The 19,589-nt window shown below is 40.5% G+C and overlaps 1 protein-coding gene across 1 annotated transcript in view; it reads right to left on the bottom strand.

Annotated features, from left to right (window-relative positions):
- Positions 1-18,499, bottom strand: part of LOC144771908 (protein-lysine methyltransferase METTL21E-like) — a 289,117-nt gene extending 270,618 nt beyond the window's left edge. Inside the window, exons 1-2 of the mRNA XM_078656145.1 lie at positions 18,422-18,499; positions 3,713-3,793 (exon numbers count right to left, since the gene is read on the bottom strand). Coding sequence (XP_078512271.1) covers positions 3,713-3,776 — 64 coding nt within the window. The 5' untranslated portion in view covers positions 3,777-3,793; positions 18,422-18,499. The remainder of the gene's footprint in view (positions 1-3,712; positions 3,794-18,421) is intronic.
- Between the last annotated feature and the right edge of the window lie 1,090 nt (positions 18,500-19,589).

Here is a 19,589-nt window from a genome sequence, read left to right as displayed (position 1 = left end):
TCAAACACTCACCCCCAGTCAACTGATCTGGGTTTAATCCATCACCATTCTTTAGCTCACTCCGCCACACCAGTTCAGACATGGCCATATGCAAATCAGTCTGACCCTGTGCCTCATGGGAACAGTCCAGCCCGAACTGCCAAAGCCATGTCTTCCCTGGACCGGAAACAAGTATCCTGGGACCAGTTTCTGGCATTACAGCCATCATCTGCCAGGCTAGCTTGAATCCAGTGGCAAAGTGAGCAAGGGACTCACGTCTGAGCATACCCTGCCAACTTAGGGCGAACAAAGCGATACAAAAGGGGATGATGGACAGAGTGTTTGAGCAAATCAAACACTCACCCCCAGTCAACTGATCTGGGTTTAATCCATCACCATTCTTTAGCTCACTCCGCCACCCCAGTTCAGACATGGCCATATGCAAATCAGTCTGACCCTGTGCCTCATGGAAACAGTCTAGCCCGAACTGCCAAAGCCATGTCTTCCCTAGACCGGAAACAAGCATCCTGGGACCAGCAGCACGGTGGTAGAGAGGCACACAAATGGCTCTTATGTTGTGTTTTTGGATTTACAGTGTTGAGGCACTGTATGTATGTCTAAACGTTCATTGATGTTCATTTAAAAATTTACAAAAGAAGGGATACACTGGTATTTCACCATGTATAACTGAGAACTGAGATATTTTGCAGCTGTGTTGTAGGGGAGGATGCTATAATGTTAAAAGGCATTTAACAAATAAATGTTTATGTGTTTTGCTCTGGGTTTGGTATATTGAAGTAAGTGTATGTATTTATATAGCTACGTTCATCTGTAGATTTAAGACTGCAACATAACATAAAACTGTTTTTGTATCCTGTGTAAGTCAGTAGTAATATAGTTGGTATATTGGCAAGAGTAAACATTTAAATATACTTTTTTTTACAGAACAATATGTACATAACTACAGACAGTTAGAAGCCTAGAAACATTTGGAGGAAAAGACAACAGAAGCAACTACAGTATCTCTGCAGAAAGGAGACATGGAAGGGGAAAAATGCAGAAAAAAGTGATGAAAGAGAAAAGAGCTACTGGTAAGAGGACAAAGTAATTTCTCAAAAATATATCTGGACACCTGCAAAGATTTGAAAATAATGTGAATAAAAACTACTATGAGAAACAATAAGAGTGGATCCAATCTATATTAGAAGAACAGCAAAGAAAGTAACAAAGATGGACAAACCTTATCCAGGGGACAGAAGTAGTTTAAGGAAATCAGAGCCAATATGTTTTGAAGTAGAGTGGTTGTAAATGTATTGAGAAATGTGAATAACTATAGAAGAAGGACCACAGCCCTTCCGGTACAAATAAGGTGGGAGGGGGAATCAGAGGAACCCATTACAGAATGGGACTGGCCAAGGGTACATGAGGGGCTGCAGGAAGTAAGTTCAAATGCACAATTTAAATTAATTCAATATACATAGTTCACCAAGTGTATTTAACCCTGCATAGATTAAGTAAAATGTATCCGGAACGTTCGGCTGCTTGCCCTAGATGAGGTGAGGAAGTAGCTTGCTTTGTACATATGATTTGGACATGCCAGAGCTTGAATACCGTCTGGGAGGGAGAGCTGTAAAACATACACAAGGCAAAGGGGTGGGCCCTTCCTAGGACAATACGCTCAGTCCTACTAGACCTAATACCCAGTCCAAAACAGAAAAAACTTGCCAGAAATTTGTACTCCTGGGGTTAGATCTTTCAAAAAGAATAGTGGTAATTTCATGGATAAGCCTGACCCCTCCACTTCTGATTAATTGATTAGGAGATTTCAATGAATGAGCGATGGCTGAATTGGCCTGTATTAAAAAATTTGAAGTGATGAAAAATTCGAAGATGATACTCAGGTGCAGCCTGCAATGATTGCAGACCTGATAGACCCCCGAGGTGAGGACGTGGAAGTGGGAGGAAATGCACAACAAACCCTGGGTACTGACGAAACAGGGATAGGAGAGGCTTAAGATAGATTACATGTATTGCATTCTAATGAAGATTATGGAGCTTAAAAGAAGGATAACGGAATGGACTCAAGACACAAAGGGAATGGGAGGGGGAGGCAGGAGTTAGGATCTAGTTTGAAATGCATTGTGTTATTCTGAGACTTGGATTCAGATAAGACTGGAATAATGCTATTAGTATATATAATATGTGAAACACCATGTTGGACTAATATCTAAAATGCCAATGAAGATTGTTAAAAAAAACTACAGCAGAAGGAGAGAGGCAATGATACAGGATGAACAATTTGAGGGAGTAGTTCATAAGGCCTTTGCTTTGAAGAGGAATCTTTTCATTTTGATTATAAATAGAATGAAGACTCTTGACAAAATATTGTTGTACAAAACCAGAAGAAAAGGTTTAGTGGAGAATGGATACATACTTCTACTAAAGGGCCTTTCTTTAATGAAAAAATGCTGTCTGAAGGAAAACACATTAGTTCATGCTACTGATGAAAGAGGACAGTGTTATGAAATGAAGAATAGCAATCATTTAGCAAAAGAGGTGTCTAGAAATGTATAGAAAGTTATTGCAGAAGAGGTCCAGTGAAGGTGTAGTCAGGCCCTGTATATACATGGTATCGTAGTAGTGGTTATAGTATTTGACAGCAATACATTGATATGTGAAGAACAATTGTACATATCTTTCCGAGGCGAAGTTTAAAACACAAAATACGAACTTTACAAGGATTGGATCCTTGCAAGGTTAGAAAGCACACAAATTTCGAGGGACACTCTGTACCTTGTTTATCAAAGAAAGTGTGGCAAAGCGCCTTTCGTCATTTAAGGATGTAATCAGTACACCTCTCAACAATGTGAAGTTTAGTTAGGAGGCTCTACTATGTGAAAATTCCTGCTTTATTTTTAGGAGAAATGAATACAACAGTTGTATATGGTATTGCGGCATAGGTAGAAAAGGTAATGATGTGCAGTTTCATTTCTTTTGTCATGAACAGGATTCTATGGAAACCGAAGAGTTGAGAACATGAGGAGTTGCAGAACAGTACATGGCTCAGTCAGGCAGCTAAACAAAGCATACACTTCCATGCACAAAAATATGCCTCAAAAATTGAGGCAAGAAACAAAACAGCTTCTGGTAATGGGACCTCAGAATCCACAAAGCGCCTTACAGAATCTACAAATAATAAGCAGCTTGAAGAAAGTAAATTGGCTAAATACTCTTAGAAACAATACCCCATTTTAATTCAATATAAAACAAATGGGAAGAAGCACATAGATGAGACAGACGAAGACTGAAAGCAGCGGAGGAGGTGGGGGTAAGAGACGCAAACAAGGGGAAATAGCTGGAAAACATGCTCTCTTATAGAGTGCTTCACAAAAATGAAAAAAGAGTTCCAAAAAGAGATTAACTGTGGAAAAATAGAGCAGCCAATCAGAGAGGTGGTACACAGGCTGTGCTCCACAGGAGTGATTAACACAAGCTAGACAGCCTAAAACAAATAAAGTCAGAGAATAGAAAAGCAAGCATTACTGTCTGTGACCAAAGCCAATGATAAGCAATGGGTGTAGGCATTTCTTGGAAAGCTTTCAGCATGTCCCCAATAGATCTTTGCAACCAGACAAGTGTGCTGTCTGATAGGCTTTGACCAAATAATACATGCAGCAATATGGTACAGTTGATCATTAAGGAATGCAGGCAATAAAATAGAAAATGAACCCACTTGCTTGGTCTTGCTTTCCTGATAGTTCACGTGGCAGGCTACAATGTGATGTTGTTGTTTCCATTGTGGAATTACACAATCCTGGAAAAACAAAAATCAGGAATAGAATATTGCGAAGTATAAAATAATGCCTGTAAAGATGAGATCAAAATCAATGCTAGCGGCCAAAGAATTGTAGCGACAGTTGCAAATGTTGCAAGAAGATTCATCAAGGAACTCTATGCGGAAGGCAGTTGAGTTCTAAAACTGAAGCAACAGCTGTACTGCAATGTCTATGAAAAATTAAGGTTGTTCATACTTTATATTTAATGCTGTAATCTAATAACACTTATTTTAAACTTATTGATGAAAAGATAATGTATATTCTTCCTGTTTTTCCTGCCACTCAGTACCCCTCAGTAATCGCCTGTTTGAAAGACAGGAGTACATGAGACTTCCTGCGTTTTGTGGAGATCAACTTTTATGCGCTATTGATCTTATTTCATTTCTCCACTAAAGACATCATAATTTCATTACAATTCCTGATATGACTGGCAGTCTCCCACTTGTCTGCTGCAAAACTAACATTTCACAAAACTCATCAAATTTTTGAAATTTCACAGATGCTGCGAATATGGGGGTCCTTCAGGAAAGTCTGTAATCTCAACAAAATTGATTGCCTTTAAGCCAGATGTTGTAGTAACATGATCTGTCCAGATTTAAATGTTGGGCATGCCTGCTAGTCTTGCAATACAGGACAAAGGATTTTGTCTTGTAGTATATGTCTGTTTAAACAGGGAGTACACCTATAATAACTCTGGTACACCTAAAAAGACTCTTGTCTTTGATTGGCACCACTGACATTTTTGACAGATATATGTGGCTTTCATTCTGCTACAGGTTTACCAGTACAAGATGTGTAGGAACGTGGATTCTAATGTAGTGAGGCTGGTTAGTATTCACTGTACAATATTCTCATAACATCCCAAAATAGGTCTTTTGGATTCACATTACTAAATCCTTAGCTTAGTCAAGGTACAGTGGCAGAGAGCAGCCAGGATTTACTAGAGGAACATGTTAAGCATTTCAGAGTACCAACATGCATGATAAGCAATTGACATGAAAGAAATCACCAATTTATAAATACAAAGTGAACGCAATCAAATGAGTATAACCAGAGTTATGAATTTTAGAAAGAAGAATAAATCAATGTTAGTCACTACTGCAGAATTTTAAAGCTTCAGTCTTTGGAGAAAAACACTAGTGGCAATTGGTCACTTGCAGGTTGAGTCCAAATTGGAAACCTGTGGAGGGTAGGGTGATGTGGTCCCAGGACCAGACCACAACAGTCATTTGGTTTTAAGTTTGCTCATAGAGCCCAGATGCAGAATTGTCCTGGCTGTCCCTGGTGCTGAAGCAGGATATGTGGATGCTAGTTTTACTGCTTTGGTGCTGCTGGTGAGGAAACAGATGCAAAAACTCGACAACAGAGCCATTGAGGTGGTGGGTTAAAGATGCTGTGGAGCTCCCTCGATGACCTGCGTCAAACAAAGGTAGTGGTAGCCAGACGGGCCTCCAACAAGCCTTGGCAGCAGCAAGCTCAGCTTGGAGATACTTCAACATCTAGGGGAAAATTGTATCAACCTGAAATTTGTTGGAGGTCAGGACTTTGTTTCACACAATGCATTGTACCATTTATTTTTGGGCAATCCCTCAGCAGGCCCTATGGCCAGTGATTCCTTGGTTCTGGTTGTGTGTTTTTACTGCGGGCTGAAGGATACTAGTGCCACTAGTCCAGGGGAATTATGGGGTTGCCTTTGGCTCTCAGGGGGGTTCTTCATGAGGGAGGAACTAGCCTCTGGCCAGGGATGAGTCACAGTTGTGCAGTTGCAGGGTGGTTGCCACACATGCAGAGTATCACACCTTTGTTTTAGGTAGGTCTTGAAGTCACAGACTTGGGTCTCTTCTTTGTCCTTGGTTGCAAGTCAAATCAGATCTGAGATTCTGGTGCCAGGGATGCCCCGATAAAACCTAGATTTATGGGTGTTAGAGGATTGGGTGTAAGTAGCCAATGGGCTGCTAGCCCCAGCAGCTAATCTGTCCCTGAGGTGAGAAACCCGGGGGTGTTTGCCACCTTTTTGACCCAGAACCCTCTATTCGGCCACTTTGAGAAATGGCAGAAACCTTCCTTGGCTGTATAGGCCATGTGGCACACCCTGGTGATGTGGCTAGCCTTCTTGGGCTGTACACCACCTGACTACCTAATTTTCTCACCTGCCCAAGAGCAAATGTGCCTGGGGGCAAGGAGTTGGCTGTTTCCTCATTTGGCAGGCAACCTGGATGCATATCAGAGGCAGTGCAAGCTTTGAAGATCACCTCCTTGATGTGCCACTTCACTAGCCATCACGTCAGGTGTCACTTTCTTCCCAAGCAGGCCTTTGCTTCTGACACCTGGGAGTTTTCACACCTCCTGGCAGAGGGTCAGATTTCAGTCTTGGCAGCAGCAGCTGCAGGCTGTCAGCCAGGGTGCAGGAATGGCTGGGGCAACCAGGTGGGGAAACTCTAAGGTAGCCACCTGGGTGCATGTCACATCATATTTGACATAGGAATCGTGTCAGGTTTGATAAGAAAAGTTGTTTGATACCAAACATAACCATTTTCAGTGGGACCATAATAGAGCTGGCAACCTCGGACTGTCCTGGTGCCAGTCAATGTTATCCTATGGACCCCATAATACTAGTAATAAAGTAGCTCTTACTGGAAAGAGGCTACTATAGGGACATAAAAGCTTGCACTTATATGTCCACACCTTCAAAACCATGCACCCTGCCTCCTGGGCTCAGGAGGCCTACCTTAGGTGTGACTGACATATCATTAACAGTGCTTTCATCTTGCCACGCATGGTGAGGGCAAAGTTGTCTTTGAGCAGTTTCCACTGCTCATGCAGTCTGCAATGGTATGACCACACTCATCTGTTTACTTTAGTCACTCAGGGTGGCACCATCAGTGCTTTCCTGGTGGCCCTTTTAATTCCCATGCCCTGGGTACCACTTGTATGCTTTACCAGGGACTTATAAAGGGGTTTAAGTTCTTGATAATTGGGGCTATCAATTCACATGTATCAGGTTTAGAGAGAGAATCCTGGCACTGGGGCCTGGTTGGCCTGGTTAGCAGGCTCCAGTGCACGTTCATAGTCATAACCACCAGCATTGGGGCAAAAATTGTGGAGGTGATAATACAAAAAAGGGCACTTTCCTGCAAGATGGAGGACCCATTTTAAATAAAGCTTTGCCACTGTGCAACAATAGTAGCACATCAGTTCCAGCAAGTTTTATATCCGCATTTTAGTTTTGCTGGGCATGGAACACACTCTGACGACTATCTGTGCTATTCGCCATCCTCTGCCTCAGTACCAAATGCTGGCAACTGCTTGACCACAATTCGAAATCAAATTATCAATCACTTTATTTTAGTGCCAAAATGTGATCTAAAAGGCAGCAGTAGATTGATATAAAAGTACAGGGCCTTCATGGTCCAAATTTAACTGCCTATATCCACTGCTGCAAACATTAAAATGACTTTTTCTGCTATTGGCACGCAGACAGTGATATGCTGCCTATTCATACTTGTAAAGCATCACAACGTGGGCCCCAAACATGCGATAAATTGCAGCTAGCAGTAGAAATGGGTGATCGTAGGGCTAACTAGCTAAAGAGAATAATGTTTATATAAAAGTTTGTCAATTTGATACAATTACGATCCTAAAGGAAAACAGAAGAACACCAGAGCTCTAGCTTTGGACAAAGCAAATATTAGTTCTCCTGGCAGGTGAAGTCTGGGGTGAATCAAGACATTGATAAAATAATTAAGTCTCTAACCTCAGAGACAATATCTTCCTCAGATGACAAGATCCATGAAAAATGTGTTGATTTCAATCACAAATTTTAGAGCTCCCAATCAGTGAGAAACTGAGATTCTCATCAAAATTTTGTGTGAAGATTTCAATGCAACGCTTCTATGAATGGTAAATGCTGAGAAGAGAAATCGCAAGAACTTCTTACAGAATTTTCAACCATGTAATAATACATCTAATTCTATAGGTCCTGGTAAAATCCGAAACTACTTCTACATAGTTCTCTAGATTAACCATTTCTGGTGTCAGTGGGCCTCGTTTAAAATATGGGTAAGGAATTTTAAACACCCACATTTGATGTTTAGCAAAAATCAAAGTTGTGGTAAGAAAGAAGATCCCAAAACTATACAGCTATTTCTAGCTTTAAATCACTACTTTTTGTAGGCTTCAAGATTTTTGATAAATTAATGTCCATGATTATGTACTGATATTGTATATTCATAGCTTGTATTTATCACTTATTTTATATATATAATGAGTTTAAAAGTAATTAAATGAGAGCAGCACAGAATACCACAAATGACAGGGGGGACACAGTATATTTAATATAACTGCTATTATTAAGACGTTAGCACAGTCAGTAGTATTATCTGTACTGTATGGTTCCCGTATGGAGTTTGACTGAAATAGGTCCCTGATTTTGTCTCATTTATCATCAGTATTTATCACTGACATCAATTCCCCAAAAGATCAGATAAGGGTCGTCTTGAAGAAGATAAACAACGGCCTGTTTAAACTACAGGAAGACAGAGATCATTAGGTGATTTTTATCTGGGGAGGTGATTTTAATACTGGGTTATGCCCTTTTAAGTGGGGATAGCAATTGTGGTTAATCACTAGAAGAAGATGATTCTCATCCTAATTTTCTGAATTCCTATCCTGGAGTCCTATTAAATGAGATTTTATTCTCACATGACTTGGGGTTTGCCAACAGCTTGTGTTCTCACCCAGTCAATTTTGAGCATACTTTTATTGTGAGAGGTTTGAAATCAACAATCGACTTTATTATTTTACCTAGTCGATATGCTTCATGCATCTTAAATTATAAAACCCATAAGAACGTAATAGGCGACCATCTCCCACTGAGTTTAAGTCTAGCACTCCCAACCAGCAGGCAGAACCAATATAGTAGTCAAGTACCTTGGGCCCAGAATTTATCGTTGGGGAAGACTAACTGCTATACTTTGCGCTGGTCCAGTTGTGACCCTATAGAGTTCACCAAACAAATCGTGACCAAGTGCTGTAAGTCTATTTTACCTTGTTTGGAGGAATCCAGTCCCCACAATACTAAACTAGAAGCCTTTGCTCAGCTTACATTGGAAATACAAAATCTACTTAGGGTGGAGTGTAAAGGTGCACTAAAACGCAGCCAGGGCTGGCTTGTTTAAAAATGCATGAAAGCCTATACTAAACTAAAGGCGGCTCTTCATAAATCTGTAAGGGACAGTGTGGAAATTCGTGAGTGCAGGAGGGAATATAACCAAGCACTAAAAATATGCAAAAAGCAGTTAAAAGAGAATGCCTGGTCCACCATTTATGAAGTCTTATGGAACATAGATTGTGCCGCCTTTTGGCTGGCGGTGAATGCTCCTTTTTTTACTGCCCCTTATAAACCGTTGATAGAGGTTGTGATTGATGAAAGGCAATGGGTGGACTTCTTTTGTAAGGTCTATCATTCTTACACAGATAAAGTAAGTTTAATGTCCCCCTGTAGTAAACGGGGAGCCAGTTCCCATGAAATACCTCCTTTGGACCTTTATTTTACACACGATGAGGTCATTGGTGCAATCAACTAGAGTAAGGACGGCAAGGCTTCTGGCACAGATGGTGTGCTAATTGACCTGTTTAAATCAAATCTGCCCCTCTGGGCTCCTTTATTGACACGGGTACAGCATGCTTGTTGCTCGGAGGGTTTCATTAAGACCTGATATGAGTTTATTATAGTACCCATTTTTAAGAAAGGCAACTGGCAAAACCCAGCATGCTATCGTCCAATATCTTTATTGGACTCTTTGGTGAAGGTAGCAGGGCGGATTGTTTTAAACCGACTCCAAGATTGTGCAGAAGAAAAAAATATTTTATCAGATGTACAATATGGTTTCAGGCAGGGGCTGGCCACTATGGAGCAAGCTCTTAATCTTAGTATTTTAACAGGGAAATACACTCAGGCTAAAACAGGGAGATTTACTTAGCATTCGTTGACCTCACAGCCACTTTTGACTGTGTTATACACAGTGAACTATGGGTAAGTTTAACTGATATGGAGGCGGACCCTCACTGGTCCTGTTTCTAGACCGTTGTATAGCGGGGCTACGGCCAAGGTCCGGTATGGAACTAGGGGAGAATGTACTGCACTGTTTAAGGTGGAAAGGGGGGTTAAACAGGGCTGCGTCCTGGCACCGTTCTTGTTCACTTTATATACAAATGCCTTAGGAACAAGTGATGGTGAAAAAGGTAAAGGATTTGCCATATATTAACAAACGCCCGATAGCTACCCTTCTGTATGCGTATGGTGCAGTGTTGATGGCCCACACACAGATAGGCCTACGAAAGGGACTTTCCACCTATACTGCATTTATGGACAATCTTGGCCTAAAATTGAATGCCACAACAACCTACATAATGACATGTGAGAAGGGAAGCCAGAAATGTAGGAGCATGTCCATAGGGGGCAGCAGAGTAGAATCTACCAAGACATTTTCATATTTCGGTATCTTGTTTGATTCTAATGGATCCTGGCTTCAGACTGTCAAAAGTAGGATTCTACTTTTCATGAAATCGACGGCAGCTGTGGTCTATTTTGCAAAAACAATTAGGTAAAAGGCCTCCAGCGCTGCTCCTTCAGATTTATCAGGCTAAATGTGTGACTATGGCTACCTACGGGCGGGCGTGAGGGATTTCAAGACTCCCAACCCATTCAGAGTGTTGAAAATGCCTTTTTAAAGTTTCCCCTGGCGGTCTCAGCTAGTACTTCTGTTTACAATTGCCATAGTGAGCTAGGCATTCCATATATTGCAGATGTGTTTAAAGCTCAGCCTGCTCCATTATGGCATAGGATTTGGACTTCTACCATAACTGGTCTTAACCAAGATATCATTAAACACAGCATGAAGTTGGACCAGGCCATGAAGATCGCCTGGTTGAAATACGTAAAAAACGTCATGTACGACCTTGAGCACCCTTAATATTACAATTCCCCTGAATCCATAAACTCTGTCTCCAGGAAGGAGTTTAAAAGAATTTGTATGATCCACCTGGAGGCAAATAGATTTATCCTAGAAGCTAATAAGCCAACAGTACAACGGCACCAATTGATTTTAACTACTCATACTATATGGCTGAATATATTGTATAATCTAAGTGGGTATGATAGATATGTTTTGACCCGACTTAGATTTGGGAACTTTAATCGTCTGATAAGTTTTCCCAAGATTAATCACTGTTCAAAAGAGCTATGCCATTGTCCATGCGATAATCAGTCTTTGCAATCATCATTGCGTGTGGTTTTATTTAGCAACATTTATAAAAAACAGACAACGAGGAGAATTCTGCCAATTTTAAGGTTAGGGGCGTGGACCCAATGTCGACCAGCATTTTATTTCTGCAATTTTTAGATAACAAATGTTTTACTGAAGCAATTGCTTGTTTTTTAAAAAGTATATTGAGAAACAGAAAGACTATTTCTATTTAAATCTTTCAAGGGCATGGGTTTTTGATACTCTATGATGGACTTAATTTTGTGAAATATTGTTTTAAAAGCGATTTCTTTTTATTTGTGTTGCATGTTCATAATCAAGTTCTTTTGCAAGATGAACTGTTTTTATCTGTGTTTTTGCTTTTGTGATTTTACTTGTATAAAATCGAATAAAGCTGGTTCTGATTCTGATTCTGTTATCAATTCCTAATTCCTCCAAAGCTTGGTGGATGCTGGATTCAGGGAGTTGGCATTGGATTAGATTGCATCCGTTTTACAATCTACAAAACAGTCTGCTAGAGTTGCTACATTGAATGATGATTTATTTTTTAAATAGGAAAATAATTGCTCTTTTCATTAACTTTTATTTTTGTTTTAGACTCGTAATGAAACTTCACCAAGCTCATGGCATTACATTGATTCATGTACATGAATGATACTTAATTTATCCTAAGTCATCAAACCTGCTGACACCTGCTTTTGACATTAGTATAATGATCAGTATGGCAGACACTGCAACACACTCCCTTCGAAAACAATGAAGAAGGGACTTAAAATAGCATCTTTTAGGAATTAATGTTAAAATAATAAAATAAATAACATTATTTCAACTTTTTACATAAAAATTTAAATGTTGTTGAAAGTTTTATATACACATATAAATACACACATGTATATATATATATATATATATATATATATATATATATATATATATATACATGTGTGTATTTATATGTGTATATAAAACTTTCAACAAAATTTACATTTTTATGTAAAAAGTTGAAATAATGTTATTTATTTTATTATTTTAACATTAATTCCTAAAAGATGCTATTTTAAGTCCCTTCTTCATTGTTTTCGAAGGGAGTGTGTTGCAGTGTCTGCCATACTGATCATTATACTAATGTCAAAAGCAGGTGTCAGCAGGTTTGCAGGTATCATTACTTACATTACTACCTACATCTGGCCCATAGTGTCTAAAATCAATGGTCACACATAGTATAAATATTCAAAATAGATAAAAAAACTCTATATACATTATTTTAAATATGCGGAACATTTTAAGAATAAATATATAAATATATAAATACCAATATAAATATTTATACTAAGATACAATGTTATAAAAATTACTTTCGAATTGGAAAACCTGTCATTAAATTTACCCAGGATGTAATGCAAGTTGATCAAGTTTCCACTGAAATAAAGCCCATGTGGCCCAACATGCACATTTTGCCATTCAAACTGAATCCTAAATAGGAACATATTAATTACCATCCTTAAAGTGCAAAAAACAGTGCTTATACATTTAAAACAATAACCAAAGGTGCTTTATCCGTTATAAATAAAATTACTAATGTGCACATTTTAAAATCAGGGAATAAACGTTTTAACCTTATCCTAAATGTTATTCATTATTGTGACGACATTCATTCTAGGCACATCAATGTGGTAGTTTGCAATCCTGCACCGACCCTCATATTGTTCCCCTAGATGAAAACAGGAGCTACAAACAGGTATACATATCCTCGCTGGCATTCAATCCCCCAGGGTGCATGCTATCAAGTTCCAATATATAGCGTTTCTCAAGGAGGCTTAATCTAGCTTCTTTGTCTCCTCCACGTTTCAGAGGCGGTACTGTGTCAATTAAAAAATATTGCAGATGCTTGGAGTCACTCTCCTGCCTCAGCTCAAAGTGCCGTGCCACTGGGTAAGCTTGGTCTTTCCCTGTGATAGCCCTGAAATGCTGCAGTATTCGTTTATGGGCCGGCAGTTGGGTACTTCCCACGTACCTCAACCCACATGGACACTGCAGCACATAGACCGCAAAGTCAGTCTTACAGGTTAACCTCTTAGTGATGGGCACAGGTTCAGTTTTAAATGGACTGGTAAAATGAGTCTTATTACACCCATATTGGCAAGCTTTACAGGTTGGGCATTTTCTCAATCCCTTGCTTAGCGCCATCCATGTACTTGGTTAAGAAACTTTGGGGCTGTTGCTCACCAAAGCACTTCCAATGGAGGAAGATTTTCTGAATGTTAGTTCAGGCTTATTGGCAATCAGGCTACCTATGACAGGATCCCCTTTTACCAGATTCCAATTTTTATAGAAAATCTTTCTGATTTCTGCATGTTGTCGATTGAACGTTAAAATGATTCGTGATTGTTTAGGTTCTGTGTTTTCAGCCTTAGCCTGCTTGGATTTAGGAATTAGCGACTGACGTCTTGTCACAGATTTTGTGCGCTTAATGCCTTATTCAGAACCTCCTCAGAGTATCCTCTCTCCAAAAACTGCAATTTACTGGCTTCCTGTGCTTTAATACATTCTATGTCTGAACTACAGATTCTTCTGATGCGCAGCATCTCCCCATAAGGGATACTGCGTATCAGATGATGTGGATGTTGGCTTGCCGTATGTAGCACAGTATTGCCCGTGGTTGGTTTTCTGTGCAATTTAGTGGCTAGGTTGGTATTTTCCACATATACCTCTACGTCAAGAGAACAGATGGACTTTGCATGGATCGTTAAAGTGAATTGAAGATTTAAATGATTATCGTTCAATCCATCAACAAATGCTTGCGCACTACTGTGTGAGCCCTTCCAAATCATAAATAAATCATCGATGTATCTTAGGTACAATACTGCATGTTCCTTCGTATCAGCTCGATGTCTCCCCATAAGGACCTGCTCCTCCCACAGGCCCATGTGCAAACATGCAAAGCTGGGGGAGAAGCAGGCCTCCATTGCAACACCCCTTATTTGCTGGAATACCTGGTTGTTAAAGAGGAAAAAGTTCTGCTCTAAACAAGTATGTACCATAGTCAATATAATTTTGTTATGCGATGAAAAATTCATTGGGCGTTTGTTTAAGTAGTGTTCCACAGCTTTTAGTCCATCGCAATGTCTGATTGACGTATATAGTGAAGTAATGTCCAAAGTCATTAACAAACATTCTGAATCCCAAGTCTCATTCCTCTAATTTACGAATAAAACCTGTGGTGTCCTGTACATAGGAGGTCAATCCTTTTACCCAGTCCTGTAAAAAATAATCAAAGTACTTTGAAATATTTTCTGTTGAGCTGTTTATGGCTGAGATAATCGGCCTACCCAGTGGTTTATCCATATATTTGTGGACTTTTGGTATTAAGTAAAATGTTGGAATTACCGGATGTTCTATCTTACGGAAACGAAATTCCTCATCTGAGATTAAGTTGCCACTTCTCCATGCTACCAACTTTTAATTTTGATCATTCCATGCTGATTTTATTGCCAGGATGTTACTCTTTCTGTAGCATAGTGGATCCTCCAACTGTGATTCTGCTTCCTTTACATTCATTTGGCGTGGCCATAAAACGATATTACCACCTTTGTCTGCCTGCCTGACACTAATGTTACGGTCAGATTCAAGATTTTTGATCATTCGTTTGTAGCATTGGTTCTGTTTGTTGATTGTAAAATGCTTTTCGTTTGTGGCAATATACAATTTTTTTAGATCTTGAGAAATCAGTTCTTGATAAACATCCAGATTATCATGTAGCATGACAGGTTGGAAAACTGATTTTGGTTTAAAGGGAGTCCTACAAATCCCTAGGTCTTCCACTGATGTTAGGATTGTCATGTCTGTAGACTTATTCTGTTCATTTTGAAGTGACCAAATGTCCTCAAAAATCACACGGTCTCCTGCCGTTAACAGGGATGGGCTACTTGGATTCTCAGTTAGAGTCTTTCTATAAGGTTGCAGATGATGGAATTTGCTGAGCTTCAATTTACTCACAAATCTGTATGTGTCCATACAAGCATTGGCATAATTGAAGTTGCACAGCGGACAATAAGTCAGTCCTAATCCTAGGACTGCTTCGTCATTCTGTGTCAACTTTATATCTGTGAGATTGATTACTGTGTTGGGGCGGAGGATTGGACCGGGGTTCGATTTTGGAATCTGTTCCATCTTCCCCTAGACGCTTTCTTTTCTCCGCTTTTCTTTTCTTTTGCAGCATTTGCGTCTTTGGTTTCGCTTGTAGTTGGCCCTCTGATATTTGATTTGCTGCCTCTTTGCACTCAGGGTCTCAGCGTGTCCCGGCGATCTTGGCAAAGGCAGCTTACCTCCTGCACCAGGGACAGCTTTGTAAACCCCACCTTCTGTGCACTCGCAGGGTCTCCTTCAGGGTCACTTTCAGCAGCAGAGCTCAGATCTGTGGATGAAGTCGAGATAGAGATCTCATCATTTGTACATTGTCCTGATCTCCCTACTCGTGCTTTGACGGTGTCATATCTGCGTGCAAAGGTAAAAACCTGTCCATTTTGGTAATCAATCCGATCACGCTCAAATGTAAACGCTTTCCTTTTCTTTATTACTTCTTCATCCTTTCCCCACCTAATCATCATGTCATCTCTCATCTTTGTCAATTGCTCATTTTTCTCCATCTTGATAATCTCTGTTTCCAATTGGTCAATTTCTAATTGGAAGTTAACGCGATCGCTTTCCGCATATTTGACCAAAATTGCCATAAGCCTACTCGTAGATTCCAAGTTTGTTTCTGCCCACTCGGCCAACATGGCCGGATCAGGATTGTCGTAGTGTGGTGCCAAAGTTTTGCGGAGACCTCTTGGTACTCTTCCCACTTGCAAATAGCGGGACAATGATTTATATTCCCACCACTTGGCTTGTTCTTTGCAAATCAGCTTTTCCAATTTTCTAAACATTTCCCTTGTAGTGGGATTGCCTACGGCCACAGCAATGTGCCTCGAAGAAGTTGGCTCCCCCGCCGGGGAGTCAATGAACATAGATTTGGCAGCCTCTTCCCTATGCCGCAACACGTCTGCGGACATGTTTGGTGCTTTTTTTGGCAATTTCACACTACACTGAAAACCGGATGCTAGCGCTAAGATTAATGTCCGTGCTTGCTCTGGGCACACTCCTCACTGAAAATTCTGCATACGTCCTACCTGGACAGGGCTGTCATCGCTCCCTCCGGCCAGCCGACTCGGTTGGTGCTGACTCCATCAATACAGGTAAAACCAAGCGCAGCTCCCAGGGGCTTCCCGCAGCTCACTCCATGCCGGTCACAGAACCAACAGCTTCCTGCCGCCAAGCCCAGGCCAGAGGAGGGGTTCCACTCGTACCACTGAAGCCTCTAGGTACATCCAAAATAGAAGAGTCCTCGCCACACCAAACCACCTCTCACAGGTAAAATGACGATGAGCAGACCCGCTTACTGGTGCCAATTTTTAAGTGCTTTATTGTGCTGAATACTCGCCCAACAAATCCGCCATGACGCGTTTCGCTTCTTCCACGAAGCTTGATCACATGACATGTTGCTGACATAAAGGAGGGTATTTAAAGTGGTAAATGCGCGGAAATGGCTGTGCTCAGTGCAAAAAATGCATGGAACTGACGACATACTATTAAATGTTGCCATATTGATTATTATAAATAATTAGATATTAGTTATCAATGTAATAACAGGTATTTTATTTTTTTATTTAAAATAAAAAATTATTATGTTTTTGTTAAATACGTTTTCTAATTTAAAATGAATTCTATACATGCTTTTTAATAATTGTTAATACATATAAGTACACATTTGATGTACATTTTTTTAATTCTTTAGAGATATGATTTTTACATTAAATAAATATATTTAAAATAATTATTTTTTTATATGTACGTTGTTTTGTTAATTATATATTTAAGTAAATGAATTGAATAAATTCCTATTGAGAATTTATCATAAAAAATTGTAATAAACAATTAAATACATTTTCCTGTACTTTACCATAGGGAGATCTTTGAACTGTTGCTGGATACCTCCGCCTATGTGTGAAACGTTACAAGTGGTAACTTTACACTAGTAAATCCTGTTTTGTAGGGCTCTGCCAAGGGTGAAGGCATGTAAGTCTGTACCTAGGAGTAACTTTACACTCGGAAATGCTAAGTAGCACAAAAGTGTAAAGTTACTCTTACATCTGGAGTAGGTTTTCACACGAGTACATCTATATGATTAAATGTACCTTTGAGAATTAAACCCCATATATCACTCCTAACAAATGCTTATAATACAACTTATTAAACTGATGTTTTTGTTGTGAAATGTAGAAGTGAAAAGGTGTTTGTAAAATTAGCCTCACTACATTTCAAAATGATGATATTGCATGCAGGAAAATAACTGGCTAGTAAATACAGGTTTTCTTAATATGGACAGTGCTTTGAATTATTACAAGGGACTTTATTAAAAAGAAATTATCTACAGAAGGCTAAAACAGAATGCTGACACGCCCCACAATGAGTGGTGAATATACACCACAAAAATAATGGCCCGAAACCGAGCAGTGAACACACTGACGCCACTGTAGGTCATAAACATATTGAGTTGTGCTTTAAAAAAAAGGAAAAACACTTTTCTCTCAGAGAAACGCGCAACTAATAATACAAATGAAATAACCTATAATCCTTCAGAAACTTATACCTTGCCGCCAGGTACTGTACAACGAGTGAGGCGTTCAAAATTCGCGCCTTTCCTGGTGTATGGGTGACGCACTTGCACTCTGGTTTCAGATTGCTCTTTAGATATGACGGGGGGGGGAGGGGGGCTATGAAATGTTTGTAACTGAAACAGTGCTAACGCTTGAAACAGCCACTTAACCATAATACCACATAATGCTCCACCCAGCCCCTTGCTTTCACAAGCGAATGGGGACGGAGTAACCGTGGGCTCATTCAGAAGAGTCGTGAATCAAAGAATATCACCGAAACATTAACTTAATCCTTTTGCAAAGGATATTAAAGTATCTAATTCAAATAGCTTTGACAGACAGAAAATGGTGTGGCGCACTATCTTTTTCTCCCCCTCTCTCTCCCCCTCTTCTCTCTCGCTCTCGCTCTCCCTTTCCCATTTCCTTTTTTCGTTTTTCTATCTCTCCCTGTCTCTGCCACGGAACTGTGAAGGGGCGAAGACGCTCTATGGGACAGACAACAGGTAATACAGTAGAGAACGCTTGAACGCATTAGTGTGCAGTGGGTCGATGGAGGCGCGGTGCCCTACCCTTTTGGTCTTCCCGTCAAGCGGTAAACTCTAAAACTTCAGCTCTTCTCTTTCAACAGATGCTGTTTTTCCCATACCTTTTCTCTGACAAGTTCGCCAGGGCTCCCAGAGAGACTACCCTCAAAGCAGACCCACGCTGTAAACCACACGCTCGCGCTCCCGCCTCCTCCCCGCGCGCGCGCTGCCAAGGAATCCCGGCAGCTGCTGCTCCTGTGCAAAGCAAGCACCTCATCTCATATGACACGAGGAGGCAAACCGCAAAGCTTTAAAAAGGCAGCAGGACGTCACATAACCGATAGCTCGACAGTCGGAAAATGAAAAGACTGAACAGCGTTGACAGTGGCGTAACAAAACTTGGGGGGTCCCCAACAAAGTACCTCAAGTTAACCCCCACGCTCCAGACCCAGTCATGAGCCACAGAGTGAAGCAGCTTCACCCCCCCCCCCCCTTTCCGTGGCTATTGTTACGCCACTGAGTGTTGGTCTCTTAATGACCAACCGCAGGGGATTCTGGCAAACTTTTAAAACATTAAAATAGACTATCAAAACTATTTTTATATTTAAGATATCATTTTCTAACGTGGAAATTGAGAAGTTGCCCTTACGATGCAATATAGAGAGCAGTATGTAATAATCCCTGGGAAGTGACTCTCAGTGACGACATATGTGTGCAGATTCTAGCAAAACTAAACAATCACATTGCATTACATCACATAGATAGAAGCCCTTTACCCTGAAGTGCACTCTAAGAAACATTACCACTATACTGTACTTCAGCCAAGTAATACCTAAGCCACTAAACTGCACTTCATCCCAGAGACACTAGCCCTTCACATTGCACTGAATCCTAGAGACTCTAACCCTACAATGCACTAGATCCTAGTAATACTAAGCCACCAAACTGCACTTCATCCCAGAGACACTAACCCTCCACACTGCACTGAATCCTAGAGCCACTAACCCCACGCTGTACTTCAGCCTAGTAATACCAAGCCACCAAACTGCACTTCATCCCAGAGACACTATCTCTCCACACTGCACTGAATCCTAGAGACACTAACCACCACACTGCACTGGATCCTAGTAATGCTAAGCTATCACACTGCACTCCCTCCCTGGGACACTATCTCTCCACATAACGCTGAATCCTAGAGACACTAACCCCACACTGCACTGGATCCTAGTAATACTAAGCCACCAAACTGCACTTCTTCTCAGAGACACTAACCCTCCACACTGCAGTGAA

This window comes from Lissotriton helveticus, chromosome 8 (assembly GCF_964261635.1).
Source record: "Lissotriton helveticus chromosome 8, aLisHel1.1, whole genome shotgun sequence".
In the NCBI taxonomy this organism is placed as follows: Eukaryota; Metazoa; Chordata; class Amphibia; order Caudata; family Salamandridae; genus Lissotriton; species Lissotriton helveticus.
The sequence above is the reverse complement of the archived record's forward strand: the minus strand, read 5'-3'. Positions and strand labels throughout refer to the sequence as shown.